This window comes from Sorghum bicolor, chromosome 2 (genome assembly GCF_000003195.3).
Source record: "Sorghum bicolor cultivar BTx623 chromosome 2, Sorghum_bicolor_NCBIv3, whole genome shotgun sequence".
In the NCBI taxonomy this organism is placed as follows: domain Eukaryota; kingdom Viridiplantae; phylum Streptophyta; class Magnoliopsida; order Poales; family Poaceae; genus Sorghum; species Sorghum bicolor.
Genome location: NC_012871.2, coordinates 63,966,941 through 63,983,117, shown reverse-complemented (window position 1 = coordinate 63,983,117; position 16,177 = coordinate 63,966,941). Strand labels below are relative to the sequence as shown.

At 42.0% G+C, this 16,177-nt stretch overlaps 2 protein-coding genes across 4 annotated transcripts; both read right to left on the bottom strand.

The window, feature by feature from the left end:
• On the bottom strand, positions 4,632 to 6,131 carry LOC8055892 (protein FAR1-RELATED SEQUENCE 5). The gene has a single exon (XM_002460426.1). It carries the CDS (start codon positions 6,129 to 6,131, stop codon positions 4,632 to 4,634), a length of 1,500 nt encoding a protein of 499 aa, XP_002460471.1.
• On the bottom strand, positions 9,244 to 15,248 carry LOC8054759 (KH domain-containing protein HEN4). Of its 3 annotated transcripts, XM_021454970.1 has the most exons (8): positions 14,808 to 15,248; positions 14,358 to 14,747; positions 12,195 to 12,614; positions 11,650 to 11,901; positions 10,566 to 10,943; positions 10,219 to 10,301; positions 9,977 to 10,088; positions 9,244 to 9,678 (listed from the first exon to the last, which is right to left on the bottom strand). In XM_021454970.1, the coding sequence occupies exons 1-8, from the start codon at positions 15,042 to 15,044 to the stop codon at positions 9,538 to 9,540; spliced, it is 2,013 nt and encodes a 670-aa protein (XP_021310645.1). In that variant the 5' UTR covers positions 15,045 to 15,248; the 3' UTR covers positions 9,244 to 9,537. The 3 variants fall into 3 exon arrangements, with proteins under 3 accessions (XP_021310645.1, XP_002460470.2, XP_021310646.1); XM_002460425.2 differs by lacking the exons at positions 14,358 to 14,747; positions 14,808 to 15,248 and adding an exon at positions 13,132 to 13,666 and having other exon boundaries at positions 9,269 to 9,678; XM_021454971.1 differs by lacking the exons at positions 12,195 to 12,614; positions 14,358 to 14,747; positions 14,808 to 15,248 and adding an exon at positions 13,132 to 13,666 and having other exon boundaries at positions 9,269 to 9,678.

Genomic DNA, 16,177 nt, shown 5'->3' with positions numbered 1-16,177 from the left:
GCTGATGCTAAACATGTTACTAGCTTCTTTTTCCTTAAGACAAAATGCTAGAACTGTACTATTATCTGACCGGTAACACATTGGATTGAATCTCACATTGGATTGAATGTCACATTGAATCTCACATTGGATTATCTGACTGGTAACTGTGTCTGAAAACTAAGACAACATTGAATCTCACATTGGATTGAATCTACAAAATGGCCATTTAGTTTTGTTAAAGTCTGAGCTGAATGCTCAATTTGGTAACAAAGTATTTGTTTTCAATCAATTTGGCCATTCACCTTGGCCGCCCATGTAGGTCAAACCAAGCAGTCCCTAGCCGGATGCAGTAGCCACGCCATCGGCTTACCTGAGCTTCATTCTGCACTGAGCAAACGTCAAACATGCAACAACGTAGTAGGTAAGCATTTTTATTTTAATTTCAGTAATTCAGTATCTCATATTTTGTTGTTTTGGTCTGACATTGTGCTTGAGCTATGGTTACTCTGCACCGCCCTCCCTCCCTTGTCATCATGAATTGATGCTCAAGTAGTTTGATCTGAGTTTTAGTTTGCATCACTTTGCTATAGTGACATGATCTGAGTTTTAGCTGCTATATAGTACTGTTGTTGGGGAAGAGATCATTATTGGCCAAACCATGAAACCAGCTTGGGCAGCACGGTAGTCATAGGATAGCAGCTAATTAGGTCCTTTTGTTGTGTCTCCATTAGTTGATTGCCTGATGGATGCTACCTTTGGGTTCCTGAAATGCTGAGATGTTTAACTCAAAAATGTGTTTAGTAGCTTAAACTAAGTGTAGGCCCGTAAGTGCATTAGTGTAAAACCAGCTTCTGTTTAGATGGTGAAAGGGCTTGATTGCCTGATGGATGGTACCTTTTAATGGGATATGTCAATAATTGGTCCTAGCTCTGTGTTAGCTAAAGACTAATTATTTTATTTTCTACGTCGTTGTGTCTATGTCGCAGGTGTTGGAAGAGCTGAAACAGCTAGAAGATGCCAAATATGGTTCACCATTCAGATGTCGCCCCAAATACGCCAATGAGTTCAACCTTTACCACGACGCTCACTTGGAGCAACAGCAGCATCCCCATTGGCAGGATATCGCACTGCACAAGTGCGCTAGAACTGGATTTAGAGAGGCCACACCCTGTAGGTTGTATATTTGTTGGTTCAAAGCAGTGAGCGCTGAGCAGTGTTGTATAACTTTTACTTCCACTCATGTTTTGGAGATTGTGTATGGCAGTTGAATATGACCATGTGAACCTATGAGATACATTTATGTGGCATCAATGAATATCACCATTCAGATTTTGCCAAATATGGTTCACATTTAACTTTGACTTGATCTCTTTTTTTGCTGCAATGGAATTTCACAATTGAGTTGCACAATTATCAACAGCAGAATAGATGAATGTGGCAACCATACATCATCGTTTTTGTTCAAAACGACGTTTGTAGAGTATGTCATCGAAACAATCATATTTTGACAAATGAACACGAAGCATATTAGCTGTCGTAGCAGAACATGGTATTCATAAGTTATTCGATACTTTGGAACAATAAGCATGTCTTGCAGTCTCGTTATTCATAGTATGTTTAAGTGCCACAAGAAATCTAAAAATTCAGAGAAACACAAAGTAATGTTGCTCTCTAAAACTTTATTTTTGAAAGAGTTGTTCCATAAAACATCACTTTTTGTGATGTTTCTTTGGCTTGGCATCCCCTTTTCAAGCTTCTCGATCTTCGCTTCCATGGTGAGAACCTTGTTTTCAAGGTAATTGATTTGTTTAACCATGGTGGCCGAGTTCTCTTGGAGCGTCTGGATACGAAGGTCCTGCATGATTGGGCAAAACCCGAGCTATGGAAGATAAAGTTAATTAATTAGATAAAATTCATGAATGATTGCGGACTGCTTGGATATGCTTACTTACTAACAGGTAAATTTGTATAAAAAACATGATAATCTATGCGGCCAGATCTAACAACATGTAGCAATAAAATAGCACGTACATCTTCGGGTGACGAGGCGTCTGAGCTGGAATCAGATGTGCACGCACAGCAGGGAAAACCTCGATTGATCTTGCAGTCATGGCAGTTCCTATCGTAGTCGCTCCTCAGGTCGTATCGCTTGTTGACGCGGGAATTTGTGTTCTTAAATGGATCATTGTTCATCGCCTTCAAGGATGATGCCGCATCCCCCTTGTTCTTAGCGGCCGAGCGTGGATTCCCGGCGGCTTTTCGTGTTTTGGTCATCTCGCGCCGAGTTGAATCCCGGCGACTCTTCTCGGACGGAGGACGAGCAGGGGAGATGACGAGGAGGAGGATAGAAAGGAAGAGAGAATTCTACGTATTAAACAAGTAGAGATCCTATCCAAGAGATAAAGCAAGTAGAGATATATCAGGAAAGAGAGATACGATCCTATAATTTAGGAGGAAGAGGAGGTTATTTCCGTTTTAAAAAAAAATCAGAGCACGGTATAATCACGGTCGTTCCTATAATCACGCTCGGCAGTGTTTTTTTTTTATCACGCTCGGTATTGGTTAGCAGGCAGTTTCCAAGAGCACCCCAGCGGCCCAGCCCATGTAAGGCCATCAGACATGCTGCACGCCTTAAGTTTATTTTTATTTGCCATTATTTATGAAGAAAAAAATAAATTACCCGTTCATGCATGTAGTATATTATTTTTTAAAAAATGGCACTTCACACTCGTTTTAAAATTAATTATATTAACTTATACTTCCAATTTGTGATCATTTAGTGCACTTATTGTCCTAACACGATACATACTCAATGGATACTCTTACGTTTGTCTATGTAGTGTCAAAAACCTAACTTGGAAGAAAGTGAATTGATCACTCTCATGTGTCACCAGAGTGAACCACTCTGACGTGTCGTCCGAGTTGAATAATAGGCTAATAACATAATAAGACAGTGAATTGATCACTCTCATGTCTCATGTCGCCGCTATCATGTGTCGTCCCAATCCGGACCTCTCTAAGATTAGCGACGATGAAAAATAAATATATTACATAGGATTGGATATAAAAGCTCATAGCCTCTCTACCAGCAGTTTTAACAAGAAATCAATTTTGCAATAAATGGTTTGTAAAAAAACAAATTACTAAAAATAATTCAATTTCAAAAATAAATGGTTTGGCAAAAAAATAAATTATTGTAAATAATTCAATTTTTAAATAGATTGTTTGGGAAAAAATAAATTATACAAAAAATGTCAAATTTAAAATAAATAGATTGGCAAAAAATTATATTAACTTATACTTCCAATTTGTGATCTTTTAGTGGTTCGATCCCATGTCTTGACTGAGTGGACTTATTGTCCTAACACGATACATACTCAATGGATACTCTCACATTTGTCTATGTAGTGTCATAAATCTAACTTGCAAGGAAGTGAATCGATCACTCTCATGTGTCACCAGAGTGAACCACTCTGACGTGTCGTCCGAGTTGAATAATAGGCTAATAACACAATAAGACAGTGAATTGATCACTCTCATGTCTCATGTGAGTGGACTAGTACTCTTAGCCCTAACATGTCGCCACTATCATGTGTCGTCCCAATCCGGACCTCTCTAAGATTAGCGATGATAAAAAATAAATACATTACAAGGTTTGGATATAAAAGCTCATAGCCTCACTACCGGCAGTTTTAACAAGAAATCAATTTTGCAATGAATGGTTTGAAAAAAATTCAAATTACTAAAAATAATTCAAGTTCAAAATAAATGGTTTGGCAAAAAATAAATGATTGTAAATAATTCAATTTTAAAATAGATGGTTTGGGAAAAAATAAATTATACCAAAAATTTCAAATTTAAAATAAATAGAATAGATTGGCAAAAAATTATTTATGGCCCAAATAAAAAAAATGGAACCCGTGGGCAAAGGAGATGGCACAAGCTAGGTCAGGCTCTACCATAAAGGGAGCCCAACAACAAGCCAAACCAGCCCAATCGGCCCACGTGATTCGTTTTTCTGATCCAATCTGACAGTGTAATATACAAGAGTTCGGAAGTTGCCGGGGGTCCTGCGATTTTAAGCTGAGTTCTTCGTTGGATTGCAAGCGAGGTGGGACTAAACATTTGGCGCAGACTGCTGTGCCTTGGCTTGGTCAGGACCACGCAATGGGCCTTGGTCCAGCCGCGGCCCGCTATCTCCTCTGTGGAATCAACATCCTGTGCTTGCGGCAGCACTGGACCATAACTGTTGCCTCCGTTATCTCCTCCATTTGGTGGGATCATAGCAGCTTCCTCATGCAGAACATGTTTCAGACGCTCATATGCTTCAGGTGACCGAGATGCTACAAAGGATGTCGTGTGACTGATATTGCGTAGCTCACGGTACCTCTGTAGGCTATCAGAGTAGTCATACATGGTGCTCTTCCTTATAGGAGCGAATGCAGCTTTGGCGCCCCTTGTCCACCTTTTCAAAACACAACATCCTGGAAGCTCGCGATCTTCGCGATAGCCCAATACAAAGAAGATGTGTGAGCAGGGGGTTCCAAGGGATTGTAACTTAAGACAAGAACAAGATATTCCCTTCACATTGCCTTCATCTACACATATCTCGCATTTCACAAAGTATTTTCTACCTCCTTTATCAACCTTTAGCCATCTAGGTGCTCAATCATAAAACACTTGCTGGCTGCTCTTATGCTGAACTGCACCTTGGAAAAAACTCCTGGTGTGAACGATTTCGCAGCCTCTTTCTCAATAATTGAAGCATCTGGTTGTAAGCATGGCTCAGAATTCTCTGCTTCAAAATCCAGATGCGCTTCATTACTACGCAGCCGTGAAAGGCAGTGGTCAAAGTGTTGTACCAGCTCAAACAGTGTCATTTTACGATCTAGATGTACCTGAAGCCTAGAGTTTAGGCTCTCACTCCGTTGGTTGCTCCTCAGTCCTAAATAGCAGTTACCAGCATGATACGCAGCACACCAGATTTCCCTCCTCTCATACATCTGATACAGCCATGACTCCTTATCTGTAACATTATGTTTATCCAAGAATTCTAGCCATTTCCTCTCAACCTCTTCTATGGACCAACAGTCATAAAGAAAATGTCTGAAATCATCCTTGACACCATCTTCGTGCAGATTACGCACAATGTTCTGCTCAATATGCCATATGCATAGCCTGTGCGATGAATTCGGCCACACCAGCCTGATTGCTCTCTGCATAGCAAGATCTCCATCAGTGATCACAGAAACCGGATGCTTCTGAGCCATGGCATCAGAGAATGTCCTTAGCATCCACACATAGGACTCAATTGTCTCCTGTGCAATAATTCCACATGCAAAGAGAACGGTGCTGCCATGGTGATTCACCCCAACAAAAGGAACAAGGGGCAGGTTGTATCGATTAGTTTTGTACGTGCTATCAAATACGACGACATCACCAAATGCTGCATAATCAAACCGACATTGACAGTCACACCAGAGTAGTCCCTTCAGGTGCCCTTCCCCATCAGTCTTGTATTGGAAAAAGAAATCAGGATCCCTACATTTGCATTCCGTGAGGTAACTGATGACTGTTTGAGCATCACCAGCGGCAACTGTCTCCACCTTATTGCGATGGCAGAAATTGTACAGGTCCCTCATTGTATATCCAACCTTATCGTACCCACCATACTGCTTTTGCATAATATCCATTATCTGGTATTTACGGATCCCAGAAATCTGCATCTCCAAAATCTCAGCTTTTTGATCATCGCTGATTCTTCTATGTGAACGCAGCAGACAAGCAACGTCTGGTTCCGCCATCGGATGGTTGTGTTCACCGATGAAATCCTTCACATACCACTGCCCTGTGCTCTGATCCCGTGCAATCACAAGTTTAGCACGACATCCAACACGAGTAATATTCTGTGGTTTCCGCTTCTTACTCTCCCTCTTCAGCTCCTTCTCTTCTCGGAAACCTTCACGACTGCAGACAAACTTCCGAAGGGTAATCTCATTATGGCCACTATCCCACTCACAGTAGCTTCTCCTAACACTAAATCCTTTCTCCTTACCATATTTGTTATAAAACTGAAATGCTTCTTCTTCATTACCAAACATATGCCTAACAATTTCATTGTACTCCAGTAAAGAATCAAGACCCGACATTTCCTCCTACCTCAATCAGCAACATTAAACAAATTAAAATTCCACAAAACAAACTAAAGAAATCGAACAAAGACATGGTCGTAGCGGCGCAACAGAAAGCCTCATGTCCATGTTAACATTTTCAATTAAAAAAGAAATAAGTATGCCACGCTGAAACAATACTAGTGCTTGCTATAAACCAATATAAATAGTAACAAGGATAAAAAAATTACTCTAAAAACTAGACCAAGCGACCTGCTAAGAGTAATTAAAGAGCAAATAGAGTTAAGTGCACAGCAAGATGCATGAATGACAATATGCAAAACCTCTACATCAACAGATAGGCTTGCACACTATATAACAAATCAGTGAATGATACCAGGGCTTCTTAAGATTGTCTGTGGCCTACTTATATGTGCATAGTCTGAGAGAGTACCACTAGTTCCTATATGATTATAGAACCTTAAGTATCATGTATCCATGTAGCTTGTGGCTCAGTCCTGCCCCATAGTGGTCATGTTTGGCATGATAGCTAACAGCCTTGTGGCCTAGCTGCTCAATCAGTTGGATTTTATGTCCAGTCATATTTATATGCCTAAAGACCTAAACCTTTGTACTAGAGTAGTAATCTGGTCCTTGAAGTTGAACGACTAGGAAGCTGTGGAAATGCTAGTTCATGTCATCTCTGCATGCTTGAATAATTCTAATAGTTTGTTCAGATAAATGTAGTAAGTTGAAATAGCATATGGTTTAGAAAACTGTCATTTCACACTTATTCTTCATCAATCCATCTCTTTTTAGAAAACCTCTGCATCAACATATAGGCTTGCACACCATATTATTATTTTTAATTTCATGAGCCCACAATGTACTACTGGTTCTTTAATAGCACAAAAAAACATGGAGGCCATGGAACAATAATTTAATAACATAAACACACACATCTTTCAGACATTTCTCCTCTCTGAATATAAACAAGCCACTGATTATCAATAGATATTTATTGCAAACATTCTGTGCTAAATCATGCATTGTCAAATGGGTTTCGGTACCTATTGGCATGAATTGACGATAGTGGCGCAGCGGTTCCGGTGTCGCTAGCGGACAGGTCGCGCCGGTCTCTGTAGGCCGGGTTGTTTTAGAGGGGAAATCCACCGACGACCGACGAGCAAGGACAATGGTGAGGAAGGAGGGAGGAGCGAAGGGATCCCTAGGCCTCACGCGGGGGAGGGCAGGCCAGCGGCGGCGGCGCTGCACGAGGGCCGGGCCAAGGCAGGCCACACAATGGCGAGGGCGACGCAGCGATGAAGCAGGGAGCCTGCGGCGCTGCACGAGGGCCTCCGGCTCGACGCTGTGCGGTGGTAGGGAGCAGGGCGGCGGCAGCAGTGGCAGGGAGCAGGGCGGCGGCGCTGGCCTCCGACGCAACTGTGTGCGGCGGCAGCAGTGGCAGGGAGCAGGGCTGCGGCGGCAGCAGGGGCGAGAGCGATTTGGGGCCGTGGGCCGTCGGGGGGAGGGGGTGTGCGTGGTGGGGGTGAGGAAGTGAGATGGAGAAATGACCCTTTTGTCCTTCAACGAATTAAATCAATACAAATGATTATTTTGCGGAGGCGATGGGAAGCGATTGGAAGCGATTCCAACCATTGTAAAAGGTCTCAATATAATATAAATATGAAAACTCAACCCCAAAACAAACATGAAAATTAAGTCCAACTCGGACCCGATCTGAAGTACACGCACCGAACCGTCTAGCATAAGGCACTGGACTATAGGTGCTTGTATTTGATGCGACCTGTCGGTTTTGGGTGCGAATATGTGTACCATGTCGAAATGTAAAAATAGTAACTACGACCAATTTTTCCATGTATGCATCTCATTAGCATAAATCCATGCATTCACAAGACAAGCAGATCCCTTCCGGTTTGCTTTAGCTCCTGTCCATACTTGCTCTGTCTAAATGATGAACTGCTCGTTACTTCACTTTGACAGCCCATATGTGCAGTTCAACCTAAATAATGAACATAGGTGCATGAAAATTCCCCTTTCCCATTTTCCTCCATATTCCTGCACTTCCGTGGCATAGACGTTTTTGTAGGCTGAAAAAAAAATTGTGTTTCCTGCTGTTAGTTGGTACCTTACAAGAGGGTCATGCAAAATCCATGAACGCGAGAGAGAGAGAGAGAGAGGGCTAACGTTTTCAGGAAGGTGGTTGCTTCTATGCAAAGGAAGAACTGCTCTGCAATAGGTCTAGACATAGAACCTGTCAGCAAAACAAATAGTGTAATGCAGCCAGTTGGATCAGATGAAACCCTTGTTTCATACGAACTGGGCTACCCAGCCGCAACTGGTAGCTAGAGCATGACGCAAAGCGAGTGACGAGATGACTTGTTCGTTGACATCCTTTGTCCAAAGCATGCACGCATGGGATGGGAATTTGTTAGATGGAACCGAAAGCATGTGAGCAAGATATGCTACAAATGTCAGGCTTGCAATTGCCAAGAACTTCCTTGGGAGTTGGGAAGACTCACAGGTCTTTTTTGGACCAAGTCCATAAGGATCTGTGGCCCATTCATGGCTGAAGGCTCAAGGCAGCGTACATCTTTGTTTGGATCAATGCATATTCAAAACTCTAAGGGCACTCACAATGCAGACTCTATCATGGAGTCTAAAGTTATTTATTACCTCGAACAATGTGAATTTGGAGTCTAAATAAGACTTGGAGTCTTAGTTTTTCTACCTCTTTCTTCAATAAATATGGTGCCACATCAGCAAAATACCATAAATAATATGTAATTAATTGTCTTGGACTCTGTGATAGAGTCTTGCATTGTGAGTGCCCTAATGCTCCATTGCTCCCTCTTCGAGATTTCCTAGGGTACAAATCGGCCGGCTAATCACGTGTACTGGCATTTATTCTTGGGCTTCACTCGACCCCGACAGCTCAATGGCAATTACACTGTCCATTTGCACTGGTGCTAGTACGTAAGGAGTTACGTAGGAAAACTAATGTCATACGCCCTATCGGCCATACTCAATATAATATATAATGTGATTCTCAAGGGGTGGTTGACTCTGGTTGTCTACGGTTCCACAAGTCAATTCGCGCCAGCACAACACAATCACATAGAGATGCCTATCAAACAAGAGATGAGATCATGAAATTCTCAACTACCAACGATGGCATGGGGTGAAACATTCCACATAGGTGCAACCAACCCACCACATTCCATGGTCATTCCCCCAAACTAAAACACAAGACTACAGAAATGTACATCGGTGTTGTTTCTACAAGGCATGCGTCAGCTTTACCTACATCCACCCCGGTAGCAATGGTACATGTACAACCAATCTGGGGGCAAATTCTGCCCACAGAACCGCTCTAATAAGATTCAAGAATCAAAAACAAATGATGGTATCGGCATGGCACCAATCATGTTTGCAGGCCACAGAAGATGAAGGCATGAATCAGGCTCTGTGCCTTCTTTGTTTGTTCGGGATCCCCACATATAACAACTATTGAGTTTGTGTCGCCAGGTTTCGGATCATGAACTGTAATTGAAGCACCTGACATCTGGAAAATAAACATTACCAAAGAGCTTTAGGACTTTGGATAATCCAGAAAGAACTAAAAATTTACGACATGATTACAGGGGGGTGTTTAACTAGTACGATCCTACAAATAAATACGACTATGCATGGACTACATTCTAGCAAAAGGACAAACTGACATGGTGACAGGGGGTTTCTTTAACTTGATGATCAAGTTAAAAGCTGTGCGGCATATCCTTGTTGCTTTGATGAGCACAAGGCAACAAGAGACGAGCATAGATTAACTGGATGTTAGATAAATAAAAGAAAAGACTATGTACCTGTCTTATTTCTTCAATTTCACTGCCACTGTTTCCACAAACAAAGCCTATATACTTGCAAGGAATAACAACTTCAGTTGTTGTACTTGTTGGTGTAGCCACTTGGTTTTCACTGGTGAAGTAAAACAGACAAACAGTCAGTATTTAGGATAGAAACCCTAATTTTTAGAAGAAAGTTTATAAGAACTATAATCCAAAAGAGAAGCGTCAAACATGAAAAGAACACTTAGCAGTTAGCTTACCTTGCCACTGGTCCCTTTCTCAAATCTGTGGCTAGCACTGCATCAGGCATGTTTCTGGGAGCTTCACTGTTTGTCCTCGGTGCCTGTCCATGAAAACGAACTTAATTCTAAGCAATTCAACCACTACAGCCCCTAAATTGGAACGAAATGCTATGTGAAAATGGTAACAGCCTAGTAGTACAGAATTCTATAAACTCTGACAATAGCCATTCCAAATTAGGCTGCAAATGTCAAAAACTAATAAAGAAGGCATTTGTGAACACCGCAGCTAAAAGAAGTGGTAAACACCAGTCCCCTATAATCCCCCACGTTAAAAATTCTTCTGAAAATGAACACATGCAGCTTACCTCAGGAGGCCAGGTTCTTGGTGAAGGCTGTTCTAGAAAAGGGCGAGGACCTCCTTGTTCACCACCATACGAGTATGGCATCCTATCAGCACCCATATATTCCATCGAATGTACAGGAGGTGGTCGATGATCACCCGTTTCGAAGTGGCCCATGGGAGCATCAGGTCTGAAAGAATGCATAGGGTATGGAGGCATACCCCCACTGGGATGTAGGTGCGGCGGAGGTGGTTCTTGTCTTGATTGGTGAACTGGGATGTTTCCAACAGGTGGGTATGGAGGCATGCCTCCACTGGGGTGTGGCTTGGGAAGGATGACATCCCTAATCCTTCCAGTTATATGGAGTAATGCATCCTGAATGGATTGGAAGCTACCAGTGACCTGCGAAAGAGGCACTCCAGATGAGAATAATATGTTTCCCTTTGCAAGATCTTTACTTGTTCATCACCTGATCAAACACTAGTATGAATAATCAAGTACTTTTTTTAAGGGACAATTCAGGTGAAATTTAGAAAACTAATTGATTTAGGCAATGTATAGCGTGCATCATTTTGACATGGAGGATCACTACAGTACAACAAAGATTGGAAAAATTAGCACAAAAGAATTACAAAATATGCAATAATGTAAAAGAAAAGAAAGCCAATTCTTCTTAAAGGATTCCTGCTTTGAACCATGCATTGTTTTTCCATAGAAAAAGCATTCTAGATATTCAAGAACTGGACATCTTAAACTATTAGCTGTAAAACTCATTGCTAGTAAATGATCTTCACCGTATAAACCTATGTGGCTTGAAGGATAACATAGCACAACAGGCAAACTATTTAATGTCATTCAAATCACGTCAGAGCTTATTGGCATTTTCCATCAAGTGTTTTTAGTTATCCAACTTTGCATTTATACCACACAACTAGATTAAAAAACACCCTCCAATCTGATGCAGCAAGTAGCTTCCATGAATATTAGTGAAACCTTCAAAAGGTCAAGCAGACTTACGTACAACTGTACCATAGAATGCATAGAGTACAGCATCGTTTCTAAAGATTCAGAACAAAAAATAGGGTGGTTTACTACAACTGTGGTATACCTGAACCATCTCATCATTTCGCTGTGCGCATCTTGGAATTTGTTCATTCCCAAAAATTCGAATGCTAGCTCCTGTAATCTTTCTCATCTCTGTAATAATGGATCCACCTTTTCCTAGCAGGCAACCAATATGTTGTGATGGAACGAGAAGCCTTGCAGGTGTAGGAGAACTTCTATCCATAGATGCCTCTGAGATCCTAGAGTACACCCGAACAACTGCATCTTGCGCTGGAGAATGCATCATGTCAGAATTCTGCACCAAGAGACACACATGCATCAACCACTATTACAGACAGCAGATAATATAATTCTTAGGGAAAAAATTAATCCCAAATCCCTATTATAATTTGGCAGAATATAGTGATTGATGTCACTAGCCAGGCATTTGGGTGACATGACAGTTCTCGAAGAGGAACATACACAAACACCAAATTACCATAAAAAAACTCTTGTTCAATTGTTCCTCATAAGGAAAACAAAGATTTGTGATCACTTCAGACAAGACACTGAAACAGGAGTAAAACCTTTTTTGGCCCATAGACATACCTCACGTGCAGATATCGCAACAACACGCTCATCTGAATCAGCAACAAGCTCTAAAATCTTTATACAAGCACCAGTTTCACTTTGCAATGCCCGAATAGTGGAACCACCTTTTCCAATTATGCTGCCCACCATTTCATTCAGAATTATCATCCTGAACACTATCTCTTGTTCAAAAAAGAATCTAGGACCAGGGGCACCAGCATTATTTGGATAATTCCTTGTGTGGTAATCAGGTATGTGTGGTGGTAAATAACTTCTTTGAGAATGAGGATCCATGCCAGGCGGACATCCAGGACCACTACCTGGAGGCCCAAATGGTCTTCCCATCGGAATATTATGTGTGTCTGGCCTAGGATTATCTTGGAGGCAGGTTGAAACTGCTAACAGTGCTTTCCGTACTTGAGGAAAGCTCCCACTTATCTAACAAAAAAAGGTTATCATATCAGAAAGACCTGGATTTTGAAGATTAAATAGCCAAGTGAAAGAAAGATTAAATAGCCCCTAGAATGAAAAACTTGAACTATGGATTGCCCAACTACTGAACTTTCTGACAGCAAAGTATAAAATAGGAAATATTACAAAAGTTAGCTGATTTCAATCTAATCTACTCATATGTTCTGATAGGCATATGAGCAGATTACTAGGGTGGTGCTGAACCTATTCTGTTATATGCTATACAAAGCACCATGCTCTCGAAGTATTGTCTTTTCACAATTCTGTCCTATCAGTCTATCACAGCGCTGTACTTGATATCATTTTCTGATTCACAAATCACAAGAAAGCATCAATATTTCCACCAATATCACAAGCATTTGCTAGCCCACCAATATCACAAGCATTTACTAGACAGGGAATTCCAAGTTTCCAGCTCAAGGTGGTCTAATTTCCACGAAGCAAAATTGAAGCATCTGTGTTAAATCAAGAAGGGCAGACGTACATGGATAAGCTCATCCCCCGGCGGCGCGAAAGGGGGCAGCTGCTCCCTATTCCGGAACACCCTGATCTGGGCGCCACTCTCCTGCCTCATCCGCTCTACCGTCTTACCGCCCTTCCCCAGGACGCATCCCACCTGCCCACCGGCGGCCAGCATCCGGCAGCCCACGGCGCCCGTCACCTCCCTCTCCTCCTCTTCCCCTCCCATCGCCTCGTCGCCCTCGACTCTGTGGCCCACCACGTGCTCCCACGCCCTGACCGCCGCGGCGGGGGCGTCCGGCCCGGAGATGACGAGCACGGCCTCATCCCCCACGGGGGGCTGGTCCACGTGGAGGTCCCGTGAGGGGCGGAGCGCGGCGGCGCGGCTGGAGGGGCAGAGCAAGCGGAGCGTGGTGGTAGGGCGCCTGGTGGAGGGGGAAGGGGTCGAGGAGGAGGAAGAAGAGGAAGCGGCGGCGCCGGCGCCGGCCGGGGTGGAGAGGACTTCCATGGGGATTGGACGGTTAAGCTAAAACCCTACTGCTACTTGTGTCTATGTTCGCTGATCGCCGCAATTTGTTACGGCAACTGCCGTGGCGGAGCGCACGGATTCGCACCGTCCGATCGAACATGGACGGCACAGTAATGTCGAACACACTATGGATTTCTTGATCATCTGCAGCCTTCAACATTGACACCATGATGATGTTATGGTACCCTAGTGTGTTGATGAAACTAAGATTCCATGCACACGAGCCTATTTCGTTTGAGCTTATCTGTCGAATCTTCTAGTCATTCAATAATATTTTTCTCTTACAATAAGCTAGCGAATAGTACTTTGCTTTTTAGCCAAGCGAACAAGATCTACATGTTCTCATGTTTACACAAAAATATCACCTATAACATAGGAAAACAATGTTTGTTCACTAAAAAGTAGTGCTGAAGTAGTGCGGCAGAATATGGCTATAATATTTTTTTCCATTTTGTAGTGATGACTAGAACTAGTTCGATAATGGGACCAAGAGAATTGGTCTCCCTCTTTACACCCTTCTCCAAATTGCTGTCAGATTCAGTGTTGGAGGGTTTCTCACTGTCACCAGCGATGAGCCACCAAAAACAAGAAAGAATAATGAGGTGGAGGTGCCATAAACAAATAAGATAAGACGAAGGAAAGAAGCGCTTACAACTTGTCAAAGCAAAGGGGAGGAAACTTATAAATAGCAAAATTCAAGTGCCAACACCAGAGTTTCTTACCTTGTGAGTCCCAATTACTTGCATAGGAGGACGAATTTCTTGCATGGGCGGGCGATAAAATGGTCCATTTCTATGGCAATTCTTCATGTTCTCAAAGGTATATCTAGCGGGATCTAGCAATCTTGATTGCGGAACACCCGGGTTACTTATCTTGTGAGTCCCAATTTCTTGCATAGGCGGACGAATTTCTTGAACCGACGGACGATAGAATGGCCCACTTCTATGGTGATTCTCCATGATCTCAAAGGTATTTCTATCCTGATCTGGCAGTCCTGATTGCGAAACATCCGAGTTTCTTACCTTGTCAGTCCCAATTTCTTGCATAGGCGGACGAATTTCTTGCACAGGCGGACGATAGAATGGTCCACTTATATGGTGGTTCTCCATGCTCTGAAAAGTATATCTAGTCAGATCTGGCAATGCTGATTGTGAAACACCCAAGTTTCTTACCTTATCAGTCCCAATTTCTTGCATAGGCGGACGAATTTTTTGCACAGGCGGACGATAGAATGGTCCACTTCTGTGGTGATTTTCCATGCTCACAAAGGTATATCTAGACGGATCTGGCAATCCTGATTGCGGAACACTCGAGTTTCTTACCTTGTCCGTCCCAATTTCTTGCATAGGCGGACGAATTTCTTGCATAGGTGGACGATAGAATGGTCTACTTCCATGGCGATTCTCCATGCTCTGAAAGGTATATCTAGCTGGATCTGGTAATCTTGATTGTGGACTCTAAGATGTAGAAATCGATTGTGAGAGCAAATACAAGGGAGGGTGGTAGGCAGCGGCACACAAACAAGGCAAGACAAAGACAAGGGAAGATTGTTTAGAGGTATATGCCAAGTGGTTTGTAAGGTAGGCGGCAGCCGCCACAATGAAAGTTAGGGTTAGGGAGGAAGAAAGAAGAGGATGCCATATATAAAGGGGAAAGAGATCACATGATCAAGATCTAACGGTGGGAATTTAGAAGAGATGAAGATCTGACGGTAGGAATTTAGAATAGATACGACATTCCAGTTGCACTTATTACTTTAGGTTTTATGGAATAATTTTGCTTCTAATGTTGATCTCTATTCACATATATAGACAAATTTCAAGCATTACATTATATTGGTCACTTTTTACACTCTTGGATAGCTAATTCTTCATCCAGTGGGTTAGTCTATAGTTCACACACCTTGAGTTTGCATGGAACGGGATTAGTAAAAATTCAAGCAATTTATCCCTAATATTAAAGAGAAAGAGGTTCTTCCAACAGTCATTTTGACTTTTCAGAATACTCTCACACTTCTCCATTTATCGTATGTGATTTAGACTCACGAATCATGGTTATATGAGTTAGAACAACATGTATCCAATGACTGTAATGAGTTGGATTCCAATTTGAGTCAAACGACGATACATAGTTCAATTTCAAGATCTATTAAGGACAAAGTTAAATCATTTATTTTAAATATTTGTTCAACATGTGTTCAAAATCAATAGTTAAATCACAAAGCTAAAAAAATCAAGGGTCAAATAGCAATTGGCTTTCAAAGTGGCAAGAACACCAATCTTCAAAAATAAAAATATAGATCTCTTGGTGCCGAGAATTTGTAGCTCCGAGAAATCATGTAGCTAAATATGAAGATATGGAGAGAATTTAGATCATTTATTTTGTTTTAAATTTAGTCTAGATATTACTATTTAAAGAACTTTAATTTAATCTACAAACTTCTTAATAAATTCGGCCTGGATCTTCCAGATATCCTAGAGCTAGAACTATACAAAATAGGTCCTAAATAAAAGTTTGACCCATCAAGCCACTATTCGGGTAA

Bases quoted from the DNA above. Each gene is read 5' to 3' on its own strand.
- LOC8055892 (XM_002460426.1), bottom strand. From the start codon at position 6,131: ATGTCGGGTCTTGATTCTTTACTGGAGTACAATGAAATTGTTAGGCAT.
- LOC8054759 (XM_021454970.1), bottom strand. From the start codon at position 15,044: ATGGAGAATCGCCATGGAAGTAGACCATTCTATCGTCCACCTATGCAA. The intron at 12,615-14,357 runs GTAAGAAACTCT...TTTTTTTGTTAG, and splicing joins AAGTAATTGGGACTCACAAG to ATAAGTGGGAGCTTTCCTCA. The intron at 10,302-10,565 runs GTAAGCTGCATG...TTTCATGGACAG, and splicing joins CAAGAACCTGGCCTCCTGAG to GCACCGAGGACAAACAGTGA.